Source organism: Muntiacus reevesi, chromosome 7 (genome assembly GCF_963930625.1).
Source record: "Muntiacus reevesi chromosome 7, mMunRee1.1, whole genome shotgun sequence".
In the NCBI taxonomy this organism is placed as follows: Eukaryota; Metazoa; Chordata; class Mammalia; order Artiodactyla; family Cervidae; genus Muntiacus; species Muntiacus reevesi.
This window is the reverse complement of record NC_089255.1, coordinates 46,614,924-46,640,112: the sequence shown is the minus strand read 5'-3', so window position 1 is coordinate 46,640,112 and position 25,189 is coordinate 46,614,924. Positions and strand designations below refer to the sequence as shown.

The following is a 25,189-nucleotide window of genomic DNA, read 5'->3' as shown; positions in this document are numbered from 1 at the left end:
AATTCCACCTCCTACTATCTTTGGATAGATTCTTTGCTCACCTCTTCATTCGTCACTGTGCCTTAGTTCTGACGTCTTCCATGTCTGGTGAACACCATCTCAGCCCACCCTCCACATGATTTTTCTAAAACCCAAATCTGAACATGTCATTCCTATGCTTAATAAAATCTTCAACAACTCCCCCTCGCTTTCAGGATAAGATTCAAACTCTCTTTAAGTTAAGGACATAAACCTCTTTGTGACCTGATGCCTCATTAATTAGTTACCCATGACTTTCCAAAGTTTGAGCAATAAGTTAAGTGGATTGTTTCAATGTTCACTTCTTACAATCCTTACTTATTTAATATGTTAAAGAAATATGACTACATCACCAAAAGAAGGATCCAGTATGTAGTGCTTCCCAAACTTATCTGTCAACCGAATCCTTTTTTTCCTTGCCCTGTTAATGTAACCTCTAACTATTGCTCTCAGTTTCAACTCCACTATACCATTCTCCCCAGACATAATGGGATCACCCCTTCAAGACCTTAAAGGATTTTTCAAACCTGCACCTTTATATATATATATGCAAAGGGATATACAAAGACACGGAAAAACAATCCCTCAGCATCTTAACCCAGTGTCTCAGACAAAGTGCATACAAACCCAAGTTTTCTCCCCATTTAGCAGTATAAGTCTCAACATAACACCACCTAAGACAAACTACACTAAGAGAAAACTAAATTGTTATTTACATGGTAATTCAAATGACAATTTGAACCTTGGTTTATTCACTATTCACTATTTACCTAAATAATAAAGCTACTATCAGAATTGCTATTAACCACCTCAATTTTGTGTCCCTTGGACAGAGAGAGAAACAGATTTTAGAAAGTGTCTGTACTGTTCATTTGTAATTGACCAAGAGGTCATACTAAGAGAATGTGAAAGGCATTGGAGAACAGATTGCTTTTTCAATACTTCAAATGTAAGAGATAAAAAAACTCTAATACTTTACTTCTAGCATCCATGTCATTAAAATATTTTATAAGACATATAAAACATTTAATCACATAAATATTAAATTCAACCAAATAGCACCCCAAATAAAAGCCTAAAAATAACACTGCAAATAAAATAACAGCAACTTCATTTTTCCATCCTTCCCTTCTCTTTCTACTTCATCTCTGTTCTGCCCATCTAAACCCAACCTCCAACACACAAGCAAATATACTAGATAAAAATTATCCTGACCATCTGTACACATTTAAAAGTATAGTTCATACTGAACAACATGGATATGAACCATGAGGGAACACTTAAATATACCGATTTTCAATAGTAAATACTATGGGACTACACTATCTGCATCGGGTTGCATCTGCAACCTCACACATGGAAAATCTGAGGAACTGCATATACTGAGGCCTGACAATAAGTTCAGTTCAGTTCAGTTCAGTCGCTCAGTCGTATCCGACTCTTTGCGACCCCGTGGACTGAAGCATGCCAGCCCCTCCTGTCCATCACCAACTCCCAGAGTTTGCTCAAACTCATGTCCATTGAGTCAGTGATGCCATCCAACCAACTCATCCTCTGTCGTCCCCTTCTCCTCCCATCTTCAATCCTTCCCAAAATCAGGATCTTTGTGACTATAAAGTTAAGCACTCCTAATCCCCCCCATTGCTCAAGGGTCAACTGCAGTCTTTCAAAGAAAATAGAAACAAACATTTGCATTAAAGAAAAATGGATTGGGGTATTTATTGATTACTAAATATGTGACTAGCATAGTGCTCTAAACATTAGACAAACCAAAAGAAAAATAAAAATTGATTTTCACCCAAACAATATGATAGGCACTAACCTTAATTATAAATTCTTCAACTTTAATATCTATATTTTCTTTTCCTGATGTCTGTGTACATCTTTTCATAAACAGAGAACAGGGCTGTAAGACCTACAAACAGATAAATGAAATTTACTTAAGGACATGTCTCACTTAATTTGAGATCTTTAACTATAGCCTATTACTAAAAGCAAAAAGGCAAATTAAATTATCTGAAAACCTCTCATGAGGGCTCCTCCAAACTATGGCAAATCTATGATCACAGTAAAGGACTTTCAGCAGTTGTGATGAATTCCTTTATGCCAAATTCTTAAGTAGTAATGCACATTTACTAGCAGAAGTCTAAAATATCTTTTAAATGAAAGTCGTTCAGTCGTGTCCGACTCTTTGCAACCCCATGGACTGTAACCACCAGACTCCTCTATCTGTGGCATTCTCCAGGCTAGAATACTGGAGTGGGCAGCTGTTCCCTTCTCCAGGGCATCTTCCCAAACCAGGAATCAAATCCAGGTATCCTGCATTGCAGGCAGATTCTTTACCATATGAGCCACCAGGGAAGCCCAAAACATCTTTAAAATGATGCCCTGCATAAAATATACTTTAAAGATATCTATAAAAATGAGCTACGCAAGCTCTTACATTTGCAAAGAGGTAAATGAAAAAATGAAAAAGGTATTTCATTATAACTTTTATGACCACAAAATCACTTGAAATTGTTATTCTAAACAAATAGTTCTGTTAACATTTTTATTTAAAAAAGACTATATGGTAAGGTAGGTAAATGAACAGCTTCCCAATGATTAACAACAGGTCAGTCTTGAATTTCCTGTAATGTCCTTATTAGAATAGATTGCAAATATTCAAATTCAATGATTTATTAAAACTATGAAGCCTATATTAATAAACATCACTAAAGAAACAAATAAAATGCATCTGAACTGAATGAGGGAATTACTACTAAACAGCTTTCATTATTAAAAAGTTAGGATGAGTTTTAAATAGAAATGATTAATATAAACTTTCTGTGACATGTCAAGACGATCCCGCTTAAGAATGTTTCATGATAAAGTACAGATTAAGCTCAGCACTGTATTTCTTTACCCAAGTCACTTTATCCATCAATTTTTTTTAATTTGAAATAACGCTGCAAATAAGTCACATTATATAATGATGCTCTTTAACATAAAATAATCAATTTAATATTAAAAACCAAATGGTATGGTAGTTAATTCACTTAACCAAAATCACATTTTTCAACAATAATGTGAAAGAATCATTGAAGTTAATCTGTAATAAAGAAAAACAATCTCTTTTGGGCATGTGACTCCAATGAATGTGTGGTTCATTCATCCATTCAGTCATTCACTGGATATATAGTGGCGAAGAAAAGCAAAGTTGAAAAGGAATATTGATTTGTACTAAAATTCAAATACTGTCCAGCAAAAGATGGTATAATGAAAATTAGTCTGGAGGTAGTCTATAGTTTTGTCACTACAAACACGAGGAAATCATTTAACATCTTTGGAATTCAACATCTTTATCTGTATAATCTCAAGCTGGAGTAAACATAGAGCTCTCATATTCTAGGATTCTATGAATCAACCATTTCTGCCATCCTTCAATTCAAGCTTAGGATATACAGTCATTCTTACTGTGGTAATGTTTTTTCCTCTCTTTTCTCTGAGAAAAGGGCAAGCAAGCACTTTAAGATCTCCCACAGAAGCTGTCATTATCTGTTCAAGTTTGGATGTTGACAGAAAGAAGTCACACTGGAACGAGGCTGTCAGAGCAGGAGCGTCAGCCTTTGTCAGGCTGGCAACAAAAACCACTTCTGGATCCGTGATCTTGGCATTTAAAGTCATATTCGGTCTTAGAGAGTCATCTGAAGAAACATAAATAGGAACCATGAAAGTTCTAGTAAAGTAAATCTTGTCACTTGTGTATATGTACCTGTAACTTTCTATATTGCTTCTCATATCCTGCTGTTAGGAATATGGTAAAAGTAACAATATAGATAACTGATTGGTTGGGACTAACAATAAATAATTATTAACTAATGCTGATTATGTGGGATAGAGCAATCTTGATCCCTGTTATAAGACTTTGACCTAACAGAAATAATCTTGTTTTGAAGTTCTTTTTGCCAGAATTAATGTGTATATGCACTGCATATATATACATCTGAGTGTGTATTATGTTGCAAGAACAGGGAAGGGAAAACAGGTGAGGGGAACACAGGAAGAGGACAGGAGATCTGCTAAAAGCACACAGACCATTTTACTTGTTTCCTTTGATTTTACCCTAACTATATAGTCAGTGTCATACAATGTATAGTAAAAATACATTACATGTATATATGAATAGAGACTTCATGTGACTACTGTTTAAGAAAGGTAAATGGAAAAATTAAATTCTGACCTTGCCAGTTAACAGCAGTTTTCCAATACTGCTCAACTGCACATTAGAGAGGAAAATGCATGACCTTAGACAATTACATTTTTTTTTTTAGACAATTACAATTTAACAGAGAAAAGAAATGTTAATGGCAGAGCTGGAACAAGAGCAGAGGCTTCTTGGCCCCTGATCCAATACATATTTCTATTCCTGTTGTTGTTTAGTCGCTAAGTTGTGTCTGATTCTCTTTGACACCACAGACTGTAGCCCACCAGGCTTCTCTCTCCGTACAATTTCCCAGGCATAATACTGGAGTGAGTTACCATTTCCTTCTCTAGGAGTCTATCTCTCTCTTAAAAATTGATGCTTACTAAGGTTTTTCTTCTGAACATATTTAAATTTGAAAGAATAATTTTACATTCTTAAACTCTCCATTTCTCTTTTTTCCTGTTTGCAATTCTGGTAAAATATAAGACAAGTTATCATCTGTGACAAATAAATTCTGCTAACCTTTCTCCATCTTGATTTTTGCTAAGGCAGTCTGTCTCAGTGGAATCTGTGATTCTTTAGTCATATTTTCTGGACTCTGAGGTATAGCCTTGATAAAGAAATCTGCCACAGTCATCAGAAATTCCACACTGGCACAGACATACAGCTTGTCAAGAATAGCATCAATATGACTTTCATTTCCGCCTTGTTGGTAACTTATGTCAATCATAGAACTGTTGTTCTCTTGACCATTCTTCTTATCAATCATTCTGAAAAAAATTTATGTACATTCATTATTTTATTCCTGCTAAAACACTTAAAAAGATGAAAGATTTTCTAAGTATCTTGTAATAGTTTCTCTTTCACCTTTCAGTTTCCAACTTGTATAGAAAACAGATCATTGTTAACTGGAGTCTAATTAGCTAATCAGCAGCCAAGACAGGGTCTCCTAGTCTCCACAGCCAAGGTTCATGGTAATAAGTAATCATAAGAGCATTTTATGATTATAATGCAATACTAGAAAAAAAAAAATCAGTGACCACTGAAAGGAAGTTTGGCAATTAACAAAACGTACTATTGTAGTCCCACAAAATTTGAAAGACAACCTCTTTATTTTATAAAATAAAACCTCCTTGAAGGAATTTATCTCCAAAGATCATCCTATACAACTGCCTCCCAAGTTAGTCCATGTAATTCAAATCTGGCAGGGTTCATCAAGGGTCTGCAATGAATTTCCACACAGCCTCAAGCACGCTGCAAAAAGCAGGCTATGAAACAGAAGCATGGTTTTTATCACCCTTGCCTAGACTGCTACGCCAAGACACAAAGTTTGCAAACTAGAAAAGTTGGATGCATGAAAGCACTCTTCCCTCATTTATTCATCTCTTAGAAAGACAAAGGGCTCACAAAGGGCTCAAGCAGCAGAACAGCTTTTCTCCAAAAATAATCAAGAACAAAAATATTATGTATCTCATTATTTGTGAAAGGAATAAAAATATAATTAGGCTATTAAAGTTGCATATCTCTCACTTTGCAGTAAGGTGACATGTATTACTCTTTCAAAAATGAGCTGATAAATGTGAAAATTAGGGATTCCATTTCTGCTAAAACTTTCTTTAATCCTGTAGGGGCTTTTCTTTCAACTTAAGTATAGTTGATCGACTAAAACTTTTAAATAAATTTTACAGAACTGTTTTAAAACATATATACAAAAGAAAAATCCATAAATTGAAGGCTTTTTTGAAAAAAGATTCTGCCTACTGACAACAATTTACAAAAATATACCACTAATGAACCACACCATGTGGAATTCACTATTAAAATTCTTACAGTTTCTTAGTTCGCACTTTTAAGACAGTATTATTAAACTTCCCTTTAATTCAAACATAAAAGCAACTGAATCTGAAATTAGCACAGTTTCTTGATGCACTTCAAAATGAAATATGACCAAAGACCTACGTTGATAATCTCAAGGAACAGAATCCCAAAAACGATGATCAAAAGACCCCTTCTGACCATCTGAAGCCAAGCAATCAATGTCTGTTAACAATGCCAAGCACAATGTCAACCTTTTATATGTGCAGCAAATTGAGAAATGACAAACCTTGATGTTGCTCTCTCAATTCCTTCTCTGAGATCATCAAGAGTGCAGGTCTTAAGTTTAATACTGACATTCAATGAGCCATCCTTAAACATCTTCCCTGAAGAGGCCATAAGATGTAGCCTGAGTTCACCGAGCCGGAAACTGTCATTATGAAATGCAAGGTTGGATTCCTGTGGTATATTTTTCAAGCAAAAGAATCAATTATCTTCAGGTGTTATGTAATTACTTTTAAACACATTTCTTAACTCAGAGATTAAAAGCAAATTTTTAAAGTATGAGTATTAAAACTGGAACAAAGAATAATATGCATGTTTGTGCTTGTATATGCACATGCAAGTGTCTGCTGATATTCAACAAGGGTTAATACATAAAATTTTCTGATTTATGGTTCAATGCAAAAAGAAAATCAGGAAACTGTCAATTAATGTGTCTAACTTATAAATATTTAATGAGCTCTTCTGTAAAACACTCTGTGATAGGAACTAAAGGTTTTATGAGAAAGGATAAAGCATGGTACGTGATCTTAGTAAGCTTATACTCTAATTGAAAAAAAAAACAGAAATTTATTACAAGGAACATCACAAGGAGATGCTATAGTTTGTAAGCAATTAAAAAATGATATATTGTCACTTACTTATTCATACTTACATCTTCCCATATTCCACAAAGAATATTAAGACATTAGGTAAAGAATAAAAACAGCAAAAGCTCATTGGGTCAAAGAGATAACAGTGGGCTGAGAAAAATTCATGAAGAACATGAGAACTAACTGAACTTCAGAGATTGATTGGAATCAGGCGAAGAGGGGTAGAAGGTATTCTAGACGGACAAAGAACATGAGTAAACCGTTCAAGATGTTCTGGGGGCAAAAGGTATGGGCAGGCATCTCAGGCTTAAATATTTCAATAAAAGAAAAGTAGGGAAAGAAGTTTGGGAAGGAATGTAGAGGCCTACCCGTGGTCTCAAACTCTGAAGATTTAAACTTTAAGGAAAAACGAACTCAATATGTATTCCACCATAACACACAGAAGACTCTTCAGAGTCCCTTGGACTGCAAGGCGATCCAACCAGTCCATCCTAAAGGAGATCAGTCCTGGGTGTTCACTGGAAGGACTGATGCTGAAGCTGAAACTCCAATACTTTGGCCACCTGATGCGAAGAACTGACTCATTAGAAAAGATCCTGATGCTGGGAAATACTGGAGGGCAGGAGGAGAAGGGGATGACAGAGGATGAGATGGTTGGATGGCGTCACCGACTCAATGGACATGGGTTTGGGTAGACTCTGGGAGTTGGTGATGGACAGGGAGGCCTGGCATGCTGCAGTTCATGGGGTTGCAAAGAGTCCGACGTGACTGAACTGAACTGAACTGACAACACATAGCTCAAACTTCTGTAAGTGTGCTGAGACACTAAAAGAACAAAACCCAACCAACCAAGCAAGAAAACAACAACACAAAAAAACACACACAGAGAGAAAATCTTTGGGGAAGTAGGATTTTCAGTTTAGCGGTAATTGCTCACTACAGACCAGTGTATTGATATAAGGGTGCTGCTGATGGGCAATTCTTGGCACCATGGTTCTAACTGCCTATCTTCTCTTACTCAAAACAGTACAAGGCATGTAAATGGGTCAGAATGAAATTATTATTGGAAACTTGCAATGCCTTCAATTTATAAAAATACAGATAATTCACAAACTTGTGATTTGTAACTATTAATAGAAATGACCAATGACACATCTACTAATCACAATATAACAGAGTTTCTGGTGTGGTTACTGATGTAGACAATTTGGAGGCACTGCATGTTCTTTTTTAATAAGTTAAAATTCACATAATGTAAAAAAAAAAAAATTCACATAGTGTAAAACTGAATGTTTTCCAAGTAGAATGGGAATCTGTAAATGGCTACATGACATTCACGTACTGAGGAACGTGAACTTGTGCCAATGTCTAAGCTGAATGAAAGGACAAAGAGCAACAAACAAGGAAGCCACTGCAATACTGTGTGAGCTGCTGCTGCTGCTGCTGCTACTGCTAAGTCACTTCAGTCGTGTCCGACTCTGTGCGACCCCATAGACGGCAGCCCACCAGGCTTTGCTGTCCCTGGGATTCTCCAGGCAAGAACACTGGAGTGGGTTGCCATTTCCTTCTCCAGTGCATGAAAGTGAAAACAAAGTGAAGTCGCTCAGTCCTGTCCGACTCTTAGTGATCCCATAGACTGCAGCCTATCAGGCTCCTCTGTCCATGGGATTTTCCAGGCAAGAGTACTGGAGCGGGTTGCCATTGCCTTCTCCGACTGTGTGAGCTAAGAAGCCTCAAATAATGCAGCAGTGAAAACTTCCAGGAAAGAACAGAAGTTCACTCAAAGAAAAAACTGACAGTACTTGGTGTCCAAATGAATAAAGAACATCAACAAAGAAGGAAGTAAAAGAAAACAACAAGAGTCTAAGGCTGGGCAGCCAGTAGAATAATAGTACCTTAACTGAAATGAAGAATATATTTAACTGTTCATTTTGCAGTATGTCATTTTCTGATCTTTTATTAACATTAATGTTAAACATTAGAAATGAAGGCAGTCACCTCACACCAGTCAGAATGGCCATCATTAAAAAGTCTACAAATAACAAACTGCTGGAGAGGGTATGGAGAAAAGGAAACCCTTCTGCACTGTTGGTGGGAATATAAACTGGTACACCCACTATGGAAAATAGTATGGAAGTTCCTTAGAAATTTAAAAATAGAGTTGCCATATGATCTAGCAATCACACGCCTAGGCATATATCCAGACAGAAATACATTTGAAAAGATACAAGCACCCCTATGTTCATACAGCACTATTCACAATAGCCAAGATAAGGAAACAACCATTGAATGGATAAAGAAGATATGGTACATATATACAATGGAATGTGATTCAGCCATAAAAAGGATGAAATAATGTCATTTGCAGCAACATGGATGGAACTAGAGATTATCATACTAAGTGAAGTAAGTCAGAAAGACAAATACCATATAATATCATTTATATGTGGAATCTTAAAATGTTGACACAAATGAACATATCTACAAAACAAAAACAGACTCACAGATGTACAGAACAGACTTGTGGCTGCCAAGGATTGGAAGTTTGGGATGAGTAGATGCAAACTATTATACATAGGATGGATAAACAACAAGGTCCTACTGTACATCACAGGGAACTATATTCAATATCTTATGATATACCATAATGGAAAAGAATATAAAAAATGAATATATATAACTGAATCACTTCGCTATATAGCAGAAATTAATGCAACACTGTGAATCAACTATACTTCAAAACAATTTGAAAAAAATAATAATGCTGTCTATTGCACAAATGACAGATACTTGCCCAAGGTCCAACAGTAATAATATATGAATACCGTATAACTCTTAGAAAACAATATGAAACATAACAAAATATATACATGGACATAAACAATAGATATAATACTTACAATAAGTGCTTATTATGGGTATTATTATATTATATGCATGAGTATTATGATTATATTAATTATCTGATATAATAAAAAACACTTATTAGAAGACACTATATAAAAAAGCTTTCTAAAAAAATATCAATGACACATTATGTGGTTCAAATCATAATGGCACTTGACCTTAGTTCCTCAATTCACTAATCAGTATCCTTAACATATTATCTACTAAATAAAAAGTTTATTCAGGAGAAACATAATTAGGGAGGGGGGATCGGGATGGGGAACACATGTAAATCCATGGCTGATTCATGTCAATGTACGGCAAAAACCACTACAATACTGTAAAGTAATTAGCCTCCAACTAATAAAAACAAATGGGAAAAAAAAAAGAGAAACATAATTAACGCTTATATATCATGGATAATCATAAATTTTAAAATAACCCTCTAAGGTTCCAAAGTCACTAAATTATTTTCCTTAAATAGTTAAATATGCATGTATATATAACTATGTAATAAAACTGTACATATAGCTAATTATTCACATATAAAGTATTTCTCCTAAAGCTAGGTCTAAATATTTTAGTGCTGATAATGCTTGGAAAAAAGTAAAAAGCTTTCCTTAGCCTAGAAAGATTAAAAACACTAACAAAGTGCAAACAGAGAGCAAGACCAGTGCATACTCCATAGGCCAAATAGAATTTAACAGACATCAATCTTGAGAAGAAAAATCACAATCTTGAGAAGAAAAAGAGACCATCAAAAAAATGACAACATTCTAAAATTGAATATCAAGAGCTAAGGACCTTCTCCTAGATATTGACATTAACTACATACCTGGCTGGTATCATTGTTATAAAGTACAATAGAAAGAGATTCAAAGTGAAAGTCAAACTGGAGAGTGACACTCTGGTCCAAAGCAAGCTTTGAGTCTGTCACATTTTCTTGATCTGATGGTTCAAACATAAATATGAAAATTAGTAAGATTTTAAGTATGTATATGACTTTATACATATTTTGAAAGCTAGGATAATAATTTATTATTCCAAATTTATATCATACTTCCAAGAATTATTTAAATCATGATAAAACAATGAACAAAAATGGCAGTATATCCATAAATATTTAGTACAGGGCAAACTGACAGACACAGACTATCTACATTAAAAATAAAAAGACAGCCTGGCAAAGACTATTAAGACAATTTTTTTTAAAAAGTCCTACAAACGCAAGACTACTTCATTGTAGTTTATAATTATCAAAACATTTCACTTAACTGGTTACAGGCCATTCTCAAGAGATTATGAAATTGGAGGCAGAGAAGAGTAAAATACTTTGTCCAAGAACAGACAGCTAGTCAGTAAAAGATCCTCTGCCAGTGTAGTTCACGTCTCACGATCTTTAATTACCTATGTCATCCATTCCATTACCTTTGATAGAATAGAATATAACTTAAAAGCAGAGTTGAAGAGACCTCAAATATAATGTGGGACAGGGAGTCTCTGGAATTTTGAGGTGAAAGAGACTTCAAGAAGTAATGCAGTCTTATCCCTCATCTTTAGACAGAAACTTTTTAGACAAAGAAGAATGCATAATGCTTTCAATCCCGCTTACAAAGTGATTCTGGGATCTCTTTTGGAGATGGATTCTATTCCTTTGGTCATTTATAGGAAACCTATTCTTACAAGTTATTGCAAGAGCAAAGACAGTATAACTTTAACTACATAAAGGCTTCTCCAAGTTTTCCAAGTTGGAAAACTCTAGGGTTTTTCCCTTTACCTTTCCTGAAAATAAGTTACATTCCCATCTTCATTATCTCTGTAGTTTTTTCATCATAACTTTTTTTGTTTTCCCAAGTGCCACATTAACTATACAGCTTGAACCAGGGACACAAACTGACCACAGCTGAACATAGTGAGATTGTTAACTACATAAAGCTTGCCTGCTACAGTTTCTTCATCCGTACAGTACACAGGTCCTGTCTAATGACGGCAACAGCCTACTTATCTAGGATTTGTCTGCACTGCGGCATGAACTCAGCCTGGGGAGAGATGCAGGGAGGCCTCACGAAACTCATAGAGTGCTCATAACTATCCTGAACCAAAAACCTTATTTTGCACACTGCTCTAGGCATTTGTTTTATGACTTCAAAATACACCAGACCTAACTATAGGAGAAGCACTGCTGGCTTAGTAGTATTTACTGGCAGCTTAATTGCTGCCATAACTAACAGTCGATGACTTAAGCATGATAAAAGCACAGCACTCTGGGGTTATTTATTAAATGGACAAGCAACACTCCATCTCACTTTAGCCATGAAAATACTAACTTATTCACAGTCTAAAAAAACATGATATTCACGTAACCATTTTAAATGATGAAGAACAGTGAAATTATAAAATTATTCAATAAACTTGGCCAAGAAAGCAAAAAGGAACCTTACATGTTAGAAAAACTGACTTTTAAAAATGGCTGAATTATAAGGTTCAGTGCCTTTCAAAGATAACAATTTTAAAAATCTGGGAAGTTCCATTATGTATCTGACTATATCACTCCCCAGTGAAGACAGATAAGCAAAGCTGTTACTGAACAAGAATACCTTCCTATTTCACGGACCAGTCATCTGAGTATGACATCAGTTCCTTTTTTCTCTTATTTATTTTGGGATCTTATGCTGCATCCCTACTTTGCTTTTACTCTCAAAGTGTACTACCTCAGTTCAGTGCAGTTCACTGCAGTTGCTGAGTTGTGTCCGACTCTTTGCGACCTCATGAACCATAGCACACAAGACCTCCCTGTCCATCACCAACTCCCGGAGTTTACCCAAACTCATCTCCATTGAGTTGGTGATGCCACCCAGCCATTTCATCCTCTGTCGTCCCCTTCTCCTCCTGCCCTCAAACTTTCCCAGCATCAGGGTCTTTTCCAATGAGTCAGCTCTTCGCATCAGGTGGCTAAAAGATTGGAGTTTCAGGTTCAACATCAGTCCTGCCAATGAACACCCAGGACTGATCTCCTTTAGGATGGACTGGTTGGATCTTCTTGCAGTCCAAGGGACTCTCAAGAGTCTTCTCCAACACCACAGTTCAAAAGTATCAATTCTTCGGCACTCAGCTTTCTTTACAATCCAACTCTCATGTCTATATATGACCACCGGAAAAACCACAGCCTTGACTAGACGGATCTTTGTTGACAAAGTAATGTCTCTGCTTTTTAATATGCTGTCTAGGTTGGTCATAACTTTCCTTCCAAGGAGGAAGTGGCTTTTAATTTCATGGCTGCAATCACCATCTGTAGTGATTTGGGAGCCCAAAAAAATAAAGTCAGCCACTATTTCCACTGTTCCCCCATCAATTTGCTATGAAGTGATGGGACCAGATGCCATGATCTTAGTTTTCTGAATGTTGAGCTTTAAGCCAACTCTTTCATTCTCATCAAGAGGCTCTTTAGTGCCTCCTCACTTTCTGCCATAAGGGTGGTGTCATGTGCATATCTGAGGTTATTGATATTTCTCCCAGGATTCTTGATTCCAGCTTGAGCTTCTTCCAGTTCAGCGTTTCCCATGATATACTCTGCATATAAGTTAAATAAGCAAGGTGACAATATACAGCCTTCACATACTCCTTTTCCTATTGGGAACCAGTCTGATGTTCCGTGTCCAGTTCTAACTGTTGCTTCCTGACCTGCATGCAGGTTTCTCAAGAGGCAGGTCAGGTGGTCTGGTATTCCCATCTCTTTCAGAATTTTCCACAGTTTATTGTGAGCCACACAGTCAAAGGCTTTGGCATAGTCAATAAGGCAGAAGTAGACGTTTTTCTGGAACTTTCTTGCTTTTTCAATGATCCAGCTAATGTTGGCAATTTGATCTCTGGTTCCTTTGCCTTTTCTAAAACCAGCTTGAATATCTGGGAGTTCACAGTTCACGTATTGCTGAAGCCTGGCTTGGAGAATTTTGAGCATTACTTTACTAGCGTGTGAGATGAGTGCAATTGTGCGGTCGTTTGTGCATTCTTTGGCATTGCCTTTTTCAGGACTGGAATGAAAACTGACCTTTTCCAGTCCTGTGGCCACTGCTGAGTTTTCCAAATTTGCTGGCATATTGAGTGCAGCACTTTCACAGTGCTGCACTTTTAGGATTTGAAATAGCTCAACTATTCAATCGCCTCCAGTAGCTTTGTTCATAGTGATACTACCTCAATGTCTCTTGCACTGGGCAAATTCAACTTTCACAAATAAAGGGCAAGCATGCATCATGCAGGTAACAAGAGGTGGGCCCTCCCTTTAGAGCAATGAGCCCACTTCCTTCCCCTGGGAGCTTCAAGGCAGTCTCAGCCCCTTCAGACCTTCCACAGTAAATAATACAGCATTGGGTCCGTTCACACCACGTCACACTGGACAATTAAAAAAAACCAGTAAATATAAATGTGGCATTAACATCTAATTCTTCTGAACAATCAAAGCAAAAATCTCCTTCAATTTATACCTATGAAGTGGGCAGGTCTGCTGGAAACGTCTTGTCTGACTCTCACAGCCTCCTGGGTAGACTGCGTAGGGCTTGGCTGTGAAGAAGCTTCTCCAAGATTCTCTAGCAAAATTTTCATTAAAACTGTTAAGTCGTCTCTACTGAGAGCAACCTAGAAACCAACAATAGGTTACTGTTAATACGAAGTAATAAATGATGCAAAATATCTATGTCTTAACTTATGGTCTGTCAAATTAACTGTTCATCTAACAACAACAAAAAAAAACAAGTGAGTTGGGACCATAAATAGCAGGATGAAAGTATTTTATCTTGTACAGTATTAGACATTACTCCTGTGTGTAAACGTGCTTTTGCCTCCACTCATATCCAAGTCCCTGCATCCAGTACTCCCCTCCTCCTGCCTTAACTGTTACTGTTACTGTAACTCATTCTGTTCTGGACTGTGTTCCTCTCCCCTCTCCCTAGCTCCTCATCTCCATTCTGCTTCTCTCTTCTCGTCCAGTACCAGCATCCTCCTCTACATTGTTTAGTCTCCCCCAAACTCAAACTGAATAGAATGCTGTTCAGTTTCCAGTCTCCATCAAGAAGGAAAAAGACGCACTCCTGCAAAGTAGTCTTATTCTCCGTACATGCAAGTCTGCATATACTTAAAGCATTTAACCTATCAAGATAATGCCTCCTAGAACAGTAACAAATGCATTTACATAGAACTGTTAAAAGCCAAAACACAGGCCAAGATGAGCATCTTGCTAATCTTCAACCTTTATAAAAAGGGGATATGTGACAAAAAAGAAAAAAAAAAGCAAGAGATTTTGAGTCAGGTAGATATGTGTCAACTATACCACTCTCAAGGTGTGCTGTTGGCTAAGTTTCTTAGCCTCGTTAACTCATTTCTTAATCTTTAAAATAGGAATAATATCATCTTCCTCATTGGTGGCTGCAGAACAACATGAAGCTGCTAGAATAAACTAAGATGTTACTGGCTGCTAAGAACCATTAAACCTTTCCATCCTTCCATCTTTTGTGCATTTCCCCTGCACATATTGGGGCTTCCCTAGTGGCTCAGAGGTAAAGAATTTGCCTGCCAATGCAGGCGATTCAGGTTCAATCCCTGGGTCAGGAAGAACCCAGGAGAAGGAAACGGCAACCCACTCCAGTATTCTTGCTGGAAAATCCCATGGACAGAGGAGCCAGGGGGGCTACAGTCCACGGGGTTGCAAGAGTCAGACACGACTTAGCAACTAAATAACAGTAATAACCTACACATATAGAGGTCCCAAAGGCCTTTGTGAAGGACCTAAACCCAAAACCGAACAGGTGCATGCACACCATCTTTTCTTCTGAACACTGCAGTACCCTGTGCCCCTCAAACTGTGCCCTATCACCAAGGGCAACACCTGATTCCCAGCCTAAATCAAAGTGCGGCAATATTTTAGAATGAGATGATGACCAGGGATTTCTTATTTGCTCCAAGTTCCAGTCCTTAAAAAACAGACATCACTTTAACTCCCCAGAACTTCTTTTTATATTCATTCCCACTTGTGCTACCAACTGAGATATCACAGCCTCCCGAAAAACAGCTAACTTCACCACCTCCTAGTATTTGAAAAGGATCCAATATTAGTTCTGGGATCTAATATTAGCAAGGGAGAATTTAAGAGAACAGTACTATATCCGAGAATAGAAAAGTCAATACTCTCAATAAACACATGCTCTTCCTTATAAATTTACTCATACTACGGATAGGGATCTCTCATTCTTACAACAAGCCTCAATTTTAACATCTTCACTAGTAGAACTCAGCTCCTTTGACCCTTCTTGCTTTATCTTAGAACTAACTCTGAAATAGTCACAGATATCAAAACCCACTACACTACTGAATTTTCACTCCTCTTTCACACATTCTGTTTAGTCACTCCCTCTTTCCCTATCCCTTACTGCTTGGCTTCAGCAATTTCAAACACAGGCACACAAGAATCCTAAGGTTCCTACACTTTGGTGACCTTCTTTGACCAGTATCATCTCTCCCTGTGAGCCTACCTACGACCTGCTAACTACAATATTAAAAAATACTGCTGTTTCTATGCATATCAACTAAACATATTCACCTACTGAAAATGTCTGCTTTTCTAATTAAAAGTGTTTCTATACATTAAAAATACTATTTAAGGTGCTTTTGGTGTGCTATCTAAAAATCACTTTACATAGACTTGCCTGGAGATTCTATACTTAAGATTCTATACTTCCAATGCAGGGGGCACAGATTCAGTCCTTGGTTGAGGAACTAGGATCTCGCATGCCATGTAGCACAGTCAAAAAAAATTTTAAAATAAAACTTAAATATCACTTTTCTTTTATCATTTGTCTTAAAACTTGAACAGAATCTTCTAAAATTACTAATAATAATCTCAGTAGACTCCCTAGCTTTCAATCTCAGATTTCTTGCTGGCGTCACCAAATTTCCAACTAATAAGAAATAAAGAAAAGTATGAAAAACTACAACACCTTCATTTTCAGTTAACAAAGCATTCCCTTTTAAACATTTTATCACTTTCTGATGTACATTAGAACTACGCTGTGATCAATGATAAAAGTCTAGCTAGTGAGCAATTATTTTATACATATACTTACTTGCATAGGTTTTAGTCTTCCTTTTACCTCCATTCCTGGAATTTCCACATACCATGATGCTGCTAAATTCCGCTGTATGTATAAAAGCATGTTGACTGGTTTTAAAATTTCAATGTCATGCTGTGGTAAGTCAGCCTGCAAAATTGTCCTGAAAGATAATTAAGAATTTATTTTATATTTCTAAAATCTACATTTTAAAATGAAGACTATCATATGTATACCAGTTTCCACACAGCATTTTTCCAAACACTAAAGGCTGCTATCAGAATTCTTTTAGAACATGCTTCTTTTCACAAATCAATCAGAATAAGTTTATAAAGCAAAGCCCATGAAATGCTGATTTCAAAGAAACAAATTGCATAAGTATGACTACTGCTCTATTCACTATCTTTCCCAAAGACTAATAATAGCTACTAACCAATGTCATAATAAACAAATGTTACATCCTCCTAACACTTCTCTGAAGGACAAAGAAAGTGATGCTGTACTAAGCCCTTAGGTTTATGCTATTAGTACGTCTCCAAACTCAAAGGGAAAAGCTCACCAAACCTAGAAGTTAAACAAGTATATTGTAATAGTCATTTCTAGCCTGCCAGCCAACAAATATTTGAACCACCAAATAATTCACTCTTGTCATCCAAAAGAGCCAATACTTTCCCATTTTGATTTGATAATCCATTAGATATCTTACTGAGAATTCCTAAATGTGACATGCTTTGGAAATGAGAAATACATCCTAAATTTTATTATATTTTGAGAAGACTTTGTCTATGTACAGCTATGTGCAAAGCAAATAAATAAATATCCAAATTAAGTATTAACCATAATCTTATAATAGGAAATTTTTATAGAGTAAAAAAACACATCATAAATTTAGTAAGACAAAGTATAAATTTTATGAGGTCCATCACTATCAACCACTAACCAAAAACCAATGGTCAAAGTTTCATGATTAGAAGAAATAAGGAATATGAACCATGAACCACTAGAGTGTTTTACCCTGACAATGATTCTATGGAAATTCTATTTCTAGTAAGCAATATGCAGTTGGGGCTTCCCTGGTGGCTCAGTGGTAAAGAATCCACCTAAAATGCAGGAGATGCAGGTATCTCCAGGGTAGGGAAGATTCCCTGGAGAAAGAAATGGCAACCCACTCCAGTATCTTGCCTGGGAAATCCCATGGAGACAGGAGCCTGGTGGGCTATAGCCATGAGATGGAAAAAGAGTCAGACAAAACTTAGTGACTAAACAACAATATGCAAATGGATTATATATTTATACCTGGACAGCTTTAGCTGAGTGAGTTGGATGTCCATTTTATCAATGATGGGGGGTAGAGAATGATGTCCCCTAGAAACTACATTAAATCGGTTTTCAACTGTGATTAAACCCAGATCTGCTATAATAGCATTAGGTGATACTGAAGACTGAGGAATGATAATAACTGGTGCTTTTAAGTTGATATCCATCAAAAGGCGGAAACTCTTTTTGGCCAAGTCTTTCATGCTGGAAGCAGCTCTTTCTGCAGCCTGAGCTGTAGCTGAACTCAAAGCTTCTTTGGCAGTTTGAAAATTGTTGAGGAAGTTCTGTGGGAAAATAGTGGTATTTAGAGTTACCCCCAAAACAGGGATTTATTTTTTAAAGGAAAAACTTTAAAAAAGAGAAGCTAAATAAAAGAAGTGATGTAAAAGAGATGTTATTTATGATCGTGTACAAGAAATAAAGTTTAGAAAGATACACTCTGAGACAATTAACTTGAACAAGAGTCCCTTCCTTTATGTATTTCAGAATTATTTGTTTATTGACAAATTTTGGTAGCAATTCTTTTGTGTGTGTGTGAAAATAACAATGTTTATTAAGGACTTGCTAAATGCTTTACATGTTTTTGTTTGTTTCATATTTTTAAAATTTATTTATTTAAATAGGAGGCTAATTACTTTACAATATTGTGGTGGTTTTTGCCATATATAGACATGAAACCTCCCTTTCACTCATTTAAAACCTCCCTTTTACTCATGAATGTTGGCAATTTTAACCTAAATTTACATAAAAAGATGGGAGGAGAAAGCTTTACAGCTCCCAAAGTAGCTTTGAATCTGTACCTCTAGGTCATATGAATAAAGTCTAGTTTTAGAAACTAAGGTTTTGCCTGCTTATTTCTGAAGAGTTTTTTCTTAAGTGTACTTCAACATGAGCAAAGGTGCTTAAGTGTTTATAACCTTGTTACCACTAATAAGAGTCAAAAATTATTTAGAGTAAGATACCATTCATCTCAATTTCAACTAAAAACAGAAAGACTTTTCCCAATAGAGAAAAGAACTAGAAGCGATATGCACATCCATTAATAACACAGATGGCTTATTTAGTTGTTTATTTAACTAACCCCCCTCCAAATAAATTACTTTTCTGAAAAATAAAATATGATGGTTTACATAGAAATGTGTGATTTGAAAGCTTTGATTAACAGTCCTACTAAAAGAAAGGCATACGCAAATTAAACTCTTCACTCCATGAAACTTACATGGAAATAAATAATTTAAAGAATTTTATGGTCTTGTTACCAGCCCAGGTGGGATACATGAGTCAGGTGCTCAGGCCTGGTGCACTGGGAGGACCCTGAGGAGTCGGGTGGGGAGGGAGGTGGGAGGGGGGATCGGGATGGGGAATACGTGTAACTATATGGCTGATTCATGTCAATGTATGACAAAACCCACTGAAATGTTGTAAAGTGATTGGCCTCCAACTAATAAAATAATTTAAAAAAAAAAAAAAAAAAGAATTTTATGGTCTTGTTGATGGTAATTATAATCAAAGCTGTAAGTTCCAGTATTAGCCCTTCCGATGCCTGATCATCTCCTGAAATGATTCTTATAGCTAAACATCTTTTAAGGGTATCTCTCAAAACAACTAACACTGAAAAGCCGTAACTGAAACATCAGAAAGTATTTTCAAACTATGTAACTATGTTAAAGTTAAAGAATGATCCTTCATAGTTGGTTCAAACCAATGATAACAAAAACTCATTTAGTTATCCATCATGTAAAGGATTTCCTTAACTGTAATAATCTGTTCAGCATTTGGGAGTTTATCACACAACCTTATTTAGTAAAGATTTTGACTATCTAGATTCAGATACACAGGCAAAGATATTTAGGCTTCAGTGAGAAATAAATATATTTTTAAAATAAACTTACCAAAAGAGACATGAAGAATTTATGAACATATACAATCTGAATACAACCCACTTTGAGACTGAGTCTGCCATCTACTTTAGACATATCAGCATAGGCCTTTCCTTCTGTGGCATGTGGATAAAGAGTCATTTCGAACCTAAAGACTTCATCTCCCAAAATAGAGACAGCCTAAAAGTATTAAATTAACTCGTTATTACATCGAAAGAGTTGTATCACTGTATTACAAGGTTTCTTATTACGGAGTCCTTGACTTATAAAGAAGCATCATTTATATCCAAGCTTCAACAAAATACTAGTTAAAAGCATTTAACTTGACAATAACATTTTCCTAAATCTATTAAAAAAAGGTTTATCAATGGAGATATCAATCACTTAATCGGTCAAAAATAACTTTAACACATCTTCTAGTCTACATACAATGTGAAAGCAGACAATGACCATATTCATGGTCAATTCCCAACAAACTGCCTGACACATGACAGATACTACATATGCACTGAACAAATGATTAAAGACATCTCCAGACACAAAAAAACAAAAATGAATTTCAATATTGAAACATATTTTTTTAATTACCTTTTTGTGAATGGATGTTAAATCAACATTCGTAACTATGATATCCTTAAGTCTGGCAAACATGTCGGTCTGCTTTGGCCTCACAGAGACAGAGGCATCCATTCCTGTGGGAAACACAACACTTTTAATCTAATCCAAAGGAACTAATTCAGAGTTATTTAAATTCAATAATATACTACCAAGATAGAGAACAGATAAAATTACTATTAGACATATGTAAAGTAACAACTTAGTTTTTAATAGTTTTTAAAAAATTTTTGGCTGCGGCCATGTGGCATGTCAGATCTCAGTTCTCCAGCCAGGCATCAAACCAGCTCCCCCTGCACTGGAAGCACAGAATCTTAACCACTGGATCACCAGGGAAGTTCCAAAGGTGACAACTACTTTGCATGAGATACCTAATAAATATTATAATATCTTTAAGTGCTAGAAGCATCTCACCCATAAAATTTGTGAAAATTTTAAAACAAAAGTAATCATATTTCAAAGACAATTAATCACAGGTCTCCAAACACAAGTATCCTGGGCATTAGCATGATCAGAATCGGTCATTTAGGACAACAGCTAACATATGTTAAACAGTCATTTTATAAACATTGTATAATGAAAACTATTAATCTGAAAACTAAGAATAGATATCATTCGATGAATAAATACTATTCTTTCTACAATAAACTGTATCCAAAACACAATTTCTCTCCAAAGAATGTTTGTCATTTTTATGATTTCTAAAGGCATGATTTTTAAACACTTCTCAAAGTGAATCGGAGAACGGCTACAGCTCAGCCCCAATAATGAACCTAGATCTTTACCACGCTACCCATAAACAGATCCTTAGTAGTATTTGCTGAATGGAACTGATTTTCTAACCCCTGTTAACTGCTTATTACGTACATGACAGGCATTTTTCTTAATATATGCAAATATGCAAACTTAATCCTCACAACAATCCCATGAATAATTATTATAACAGTGTCCATTTTATAGAAGAGGAAACTCAAGCATGGAAACATAAATTAACTTGCTCAAGGTCAACAGTAAGTTTGAGGGCCAAAATTTGAACCTTGACAGCCTGTTCCAGAATCCATGGTAAAATCTGAACTCATCTTTCTATCAGACTGATGATGAGTAAAGCTTATAAAATTTCTTTTAGAAACCTCTTTTAATGATGTTATATATGCACAAAAGGCAAGGGCAACAGGACAATGACATTTTCTTTACTCGGTGAGATGTTACGCTATTCATTTCTCAGTTTAAAATCATATTATTCTGCAAATGCAAACAGAATACGAAACTAAATCTTAGACTTATTCTGAAAAAATTTTTGAAATATAAGAAATGTCTTGTATCAGTCATGAGTCATAACAAACTTACTTCTAACATTTCAAAGCATATCTCTGAAAAGTTTGCAGGCGTCTTCAATATAAATAAACCCAAAGATGATTCATGATGACCTAGAGGGTGGGAAGGTAGGGGGGAGGTTCAAGAGGGAGGGGATATATGTATACATATGGCTCAGATGGTAAAGAATCTGCCTGCCAATGCAAGAGACCCAGATTCAATCCCTGAGCTGGGAAGATCCTCTGGAGAAGGAAATGTCAACCCACTCCAGTATTTTTGCCTGGGAAATCCCATGGACACAGGAGCCTGGCAGGCTACAGTCCAGGGGGTCGCAAAGAGTCCGATGTAACTAAGCAACTAACACACTCACTTTTTATAGCTCATTCACTTTTTTTTTTTTAAATGACTGTGCTGGGTCTTCACTGCTGCACCCAGGCTTTTTTCTAGTTGCGTTGACTAGGGGCTACTCTTCTTTGTGATGCTAGGGCTTCTCATTGTAGTGGCTTCTCTTGTTGCGAAGCATGGGCTCGAGAGTGCACGGGTTTCAGTAGTTCTGGTGCAAGGGCTCAGTAGCTGTGGTTTCCGGGCTCCAGAGTACAGGCTCAACAACTGTGGTGCATGTGCTATCTTCCTGGAACAGGGGTAGAACCCATGTCTCTTGCACTGGCAGACTAATTCTTTACCACTGAGTCACCAGGGAAGCCTACTGATTCACTTTTTTGTACAGCAGAAATTAACACAATATTGTAAAGCAACTATACTCCAATAAAATATTTTAAAAATAAATAAATAGGGCTTCGCTGGTGGTTCAGCAGTAAAGAATCTGCCTGCAATGCAGGAGATGCGCATGGGAAACACAGGGTTGATCCCTGGTTCAGGAAGATCCCCTAGAGAAAGAAAAGGCAACCCACTCTAGTATTCTTGCCTGGGTAATCCCATGGACAGAGGAGCCTGGCAGTCTACAGTCCATGAGGTCCCAAAAGGGTCAGACGCAACTGAGAAACTAAACAACAAATACATAATAAAGTTTATCATTTAAAAAATAAATAAATGGAAAGTCATACCATGTTAATGAATGAGAAAACTCAATACAGTTAAGATATCAATTCTCCCTAAATTGGTCTACAGATGCAATGCAATCCCAATTAAAATACTACAAGGCTAAGAAGAAGAAAAAAAATACTGCAAAGCTTTTTGTTGAAATTGGCTGCTGTCCTTGAAGTTGCTAGGTCATGTTCAATTCTTTGTGACCCCATCAACTGCTGCACACCCAGACTCCTCTGTTCTACACTATCTCCTGGAGTTTGCTCAAATTCATGTCCATTGAGTCGATGATGCTATCTAACCATCTCATCCTCTGCCATCTCCTATTCTTTTTGCCTTCAATCTTTCCCAGCATCAGGGTTTTTTCCAGTGAGTCAGCTCTTCACATCAGGTGGTCAAAATATTGGAGCTTCAGCTTCAGCATCAGTCCTTCCAATGAATATTCAGGGTTGATTTCCTTTAGAATGGACTGGTTTGATCTCCTTGCAATCCAAGGAACTCTCAAGGGTCTTCTCTAACACCACAGTTCGAAAGTATCAATTCTTCAGCACTCAGCTTTCTTCATGGTCCAGCTCTCACAACTGTGAAGTCGGAAAGCTAATGGTAAAATTTACATGGAAATGCAAAGAATGTGGAATAGTGAATCAGATGAGGGGAAAAATATAATTTTACTGTTACTGAAATCTTGGTGGTGGGGGGTGGGGGGTGGAAAAGACAAGCCATGAGAAATCTACCATGCAACAAGTTCATTCTTCCTGAAGGTCTCTGTGAAGAAATAAAAATACCTACACCAAGGAATAACTACTTACCATGTATTCTAATATCAGCAATGTTACACTTCTGATCACAGACAAAAACATTAAATGCATTTAATTTAGCGGTGACCTTTAAATCAAACACATCGCCTTGAGAAGAGGTGCTGGATACTGAAAAGTAAAAAAAGCCTTGTGATCAGGATCAAAATATAAAGATGACATAGCACATAAACAAATCTCAAATTTACTAAATGTACAATATGAACTGTGAAGAACCAAAAAGGTCTCCATTAAGATTATACATAAATAATATTATTCTTAAATCAATTTTCAAATGCCAATCAGACAAAAACTAGCATTTTTCCATCCAAATTAAAAATAAAGGCAACCTTTATTAGCACCTGGTAAGTTCAATTTTGTTAGATGGAAAACTTTACTATAACTTTTATCCTAGGAAAAAAAGAAAAATCCCTGTAATAGAATTCTAGGATTCCATTAGAAATAAATTTTGATTTGGAACTTCTTTTCACATCATATATTAGATCAAAGAAAAATACTTCACGAAAAACTGAAATGGTGAATTAGTAAAAATATGTATTATTAACTATGACACATACAATACATGTTATTAACTATACAGGCAATTTCTCTAGATTGTATTCTGTTTCTCCATGAAGAATCCTAAGATAAAGTGTGTAAGAAATGAACATAAAGAGCTAAAGTTAAGGAACAAAAAGCTACTTTATAACATGTATTGGTGTCTGTGTACATGTGTCTAAGAATCACAATCAAATGGATTCCCTTAATCTATTTTAGTTCAAGTCCTGATTGATAAATATAAGATATAATTTCCTAGAGATGTGTCCTGACTGAAGGAAACAATGTTTCTTATAAAACTGTAAAAGTATGGGGACATCAGTCCTTAATCACCAAGATGATAAAAGAGCTTGGTTTTTTTTCCCCTTAAAATTTAAAGTAGCATAATCAAAGCATAAAAAACAGCTATACAGCATAACTAGAATACTGTTTCTAGTTAGATTTTTTTATAGGTTATTGTGAGTTTAAAGAGTCCCTGTGTCAGATCTAATATTACTAACAGCTTTATACTTTAAAGATGCCAGTAATATAGATACAATGCAAACAGTTTGAAAATTTGGTTTGAAAATTAAATGACCAGATGTTAGATACTCACATCATATGATATCAAAGAAAAATAATTAAAATAATATTTGACTTAAAAATAGGCACATGTTCACTCAGGCTACACTACATCTAATATTTTCAGGGCACAAGTCACGGCATGTGCCCATACCTCTATGTGACTTAAATATTCAGTTTTGGTTAGAAAACAAAGTGACTATGTCTCTTCCATGAGATTATTCCTTTT

General features: G+C 36.0%; 1 protein-coding gene across 1 annotated transcript in view; it reads right to left on the bottom strand.

The window, feature by feature from the left end:
• The window catches only part of VPS13C (vacuolar protein sorting 13 homolog C), a 168,946-nt gene that overhangs the window by 52,370 nt on the left and 91,387 nt on the right, over window positions 1–25,189 (bottom strand). Inside the window, exons 41-51 of the mRNA XM_065941879.1 lie at window positions 23,857–23,973; window positions 20,663–20,766; window positions 20,087–20,254; window positions 18,174–18,478; window positions 16,893–17,040; window positions 14,262–14,412; window positions 10,616–10,728; window positions 6,309–6,478; window positions 4,727–4,974; window positions 3,475–3,704; window positions 1,841–1,933 (exon numbers count right to left, since the gene is read on the bottom strand). Of these exons, the coding sequence (XP_065797951.1) occupies window positions 1,841–1,933; window positions 3,475–3,704; window positions 4,727–4,974; window positions 6,309–6,478; window positions 10,616–10,728; window positions 14,262–14,412; window positions 16,893–17,040; window positions 18,174–18,478; window positions 20,087–20,254; window positions 20,663–20,766; window positions 23,857–23,973 (1,847 nt within the window). The remainder of the gene's footprint in view (window positions 1–1,840; window positions 1,934–3,474; window positions 3,705–4,726; window positions 4,975–6,308; window positions 6,479–10,615; window positions 10,729–14,261; window positions 14,413–16,892; window positions 17,041–18,173; window positions 18,479–20,086; window positions 20,255–20,662; window positions 20,767–23,856; window positions 23,974–25,189) is intronic.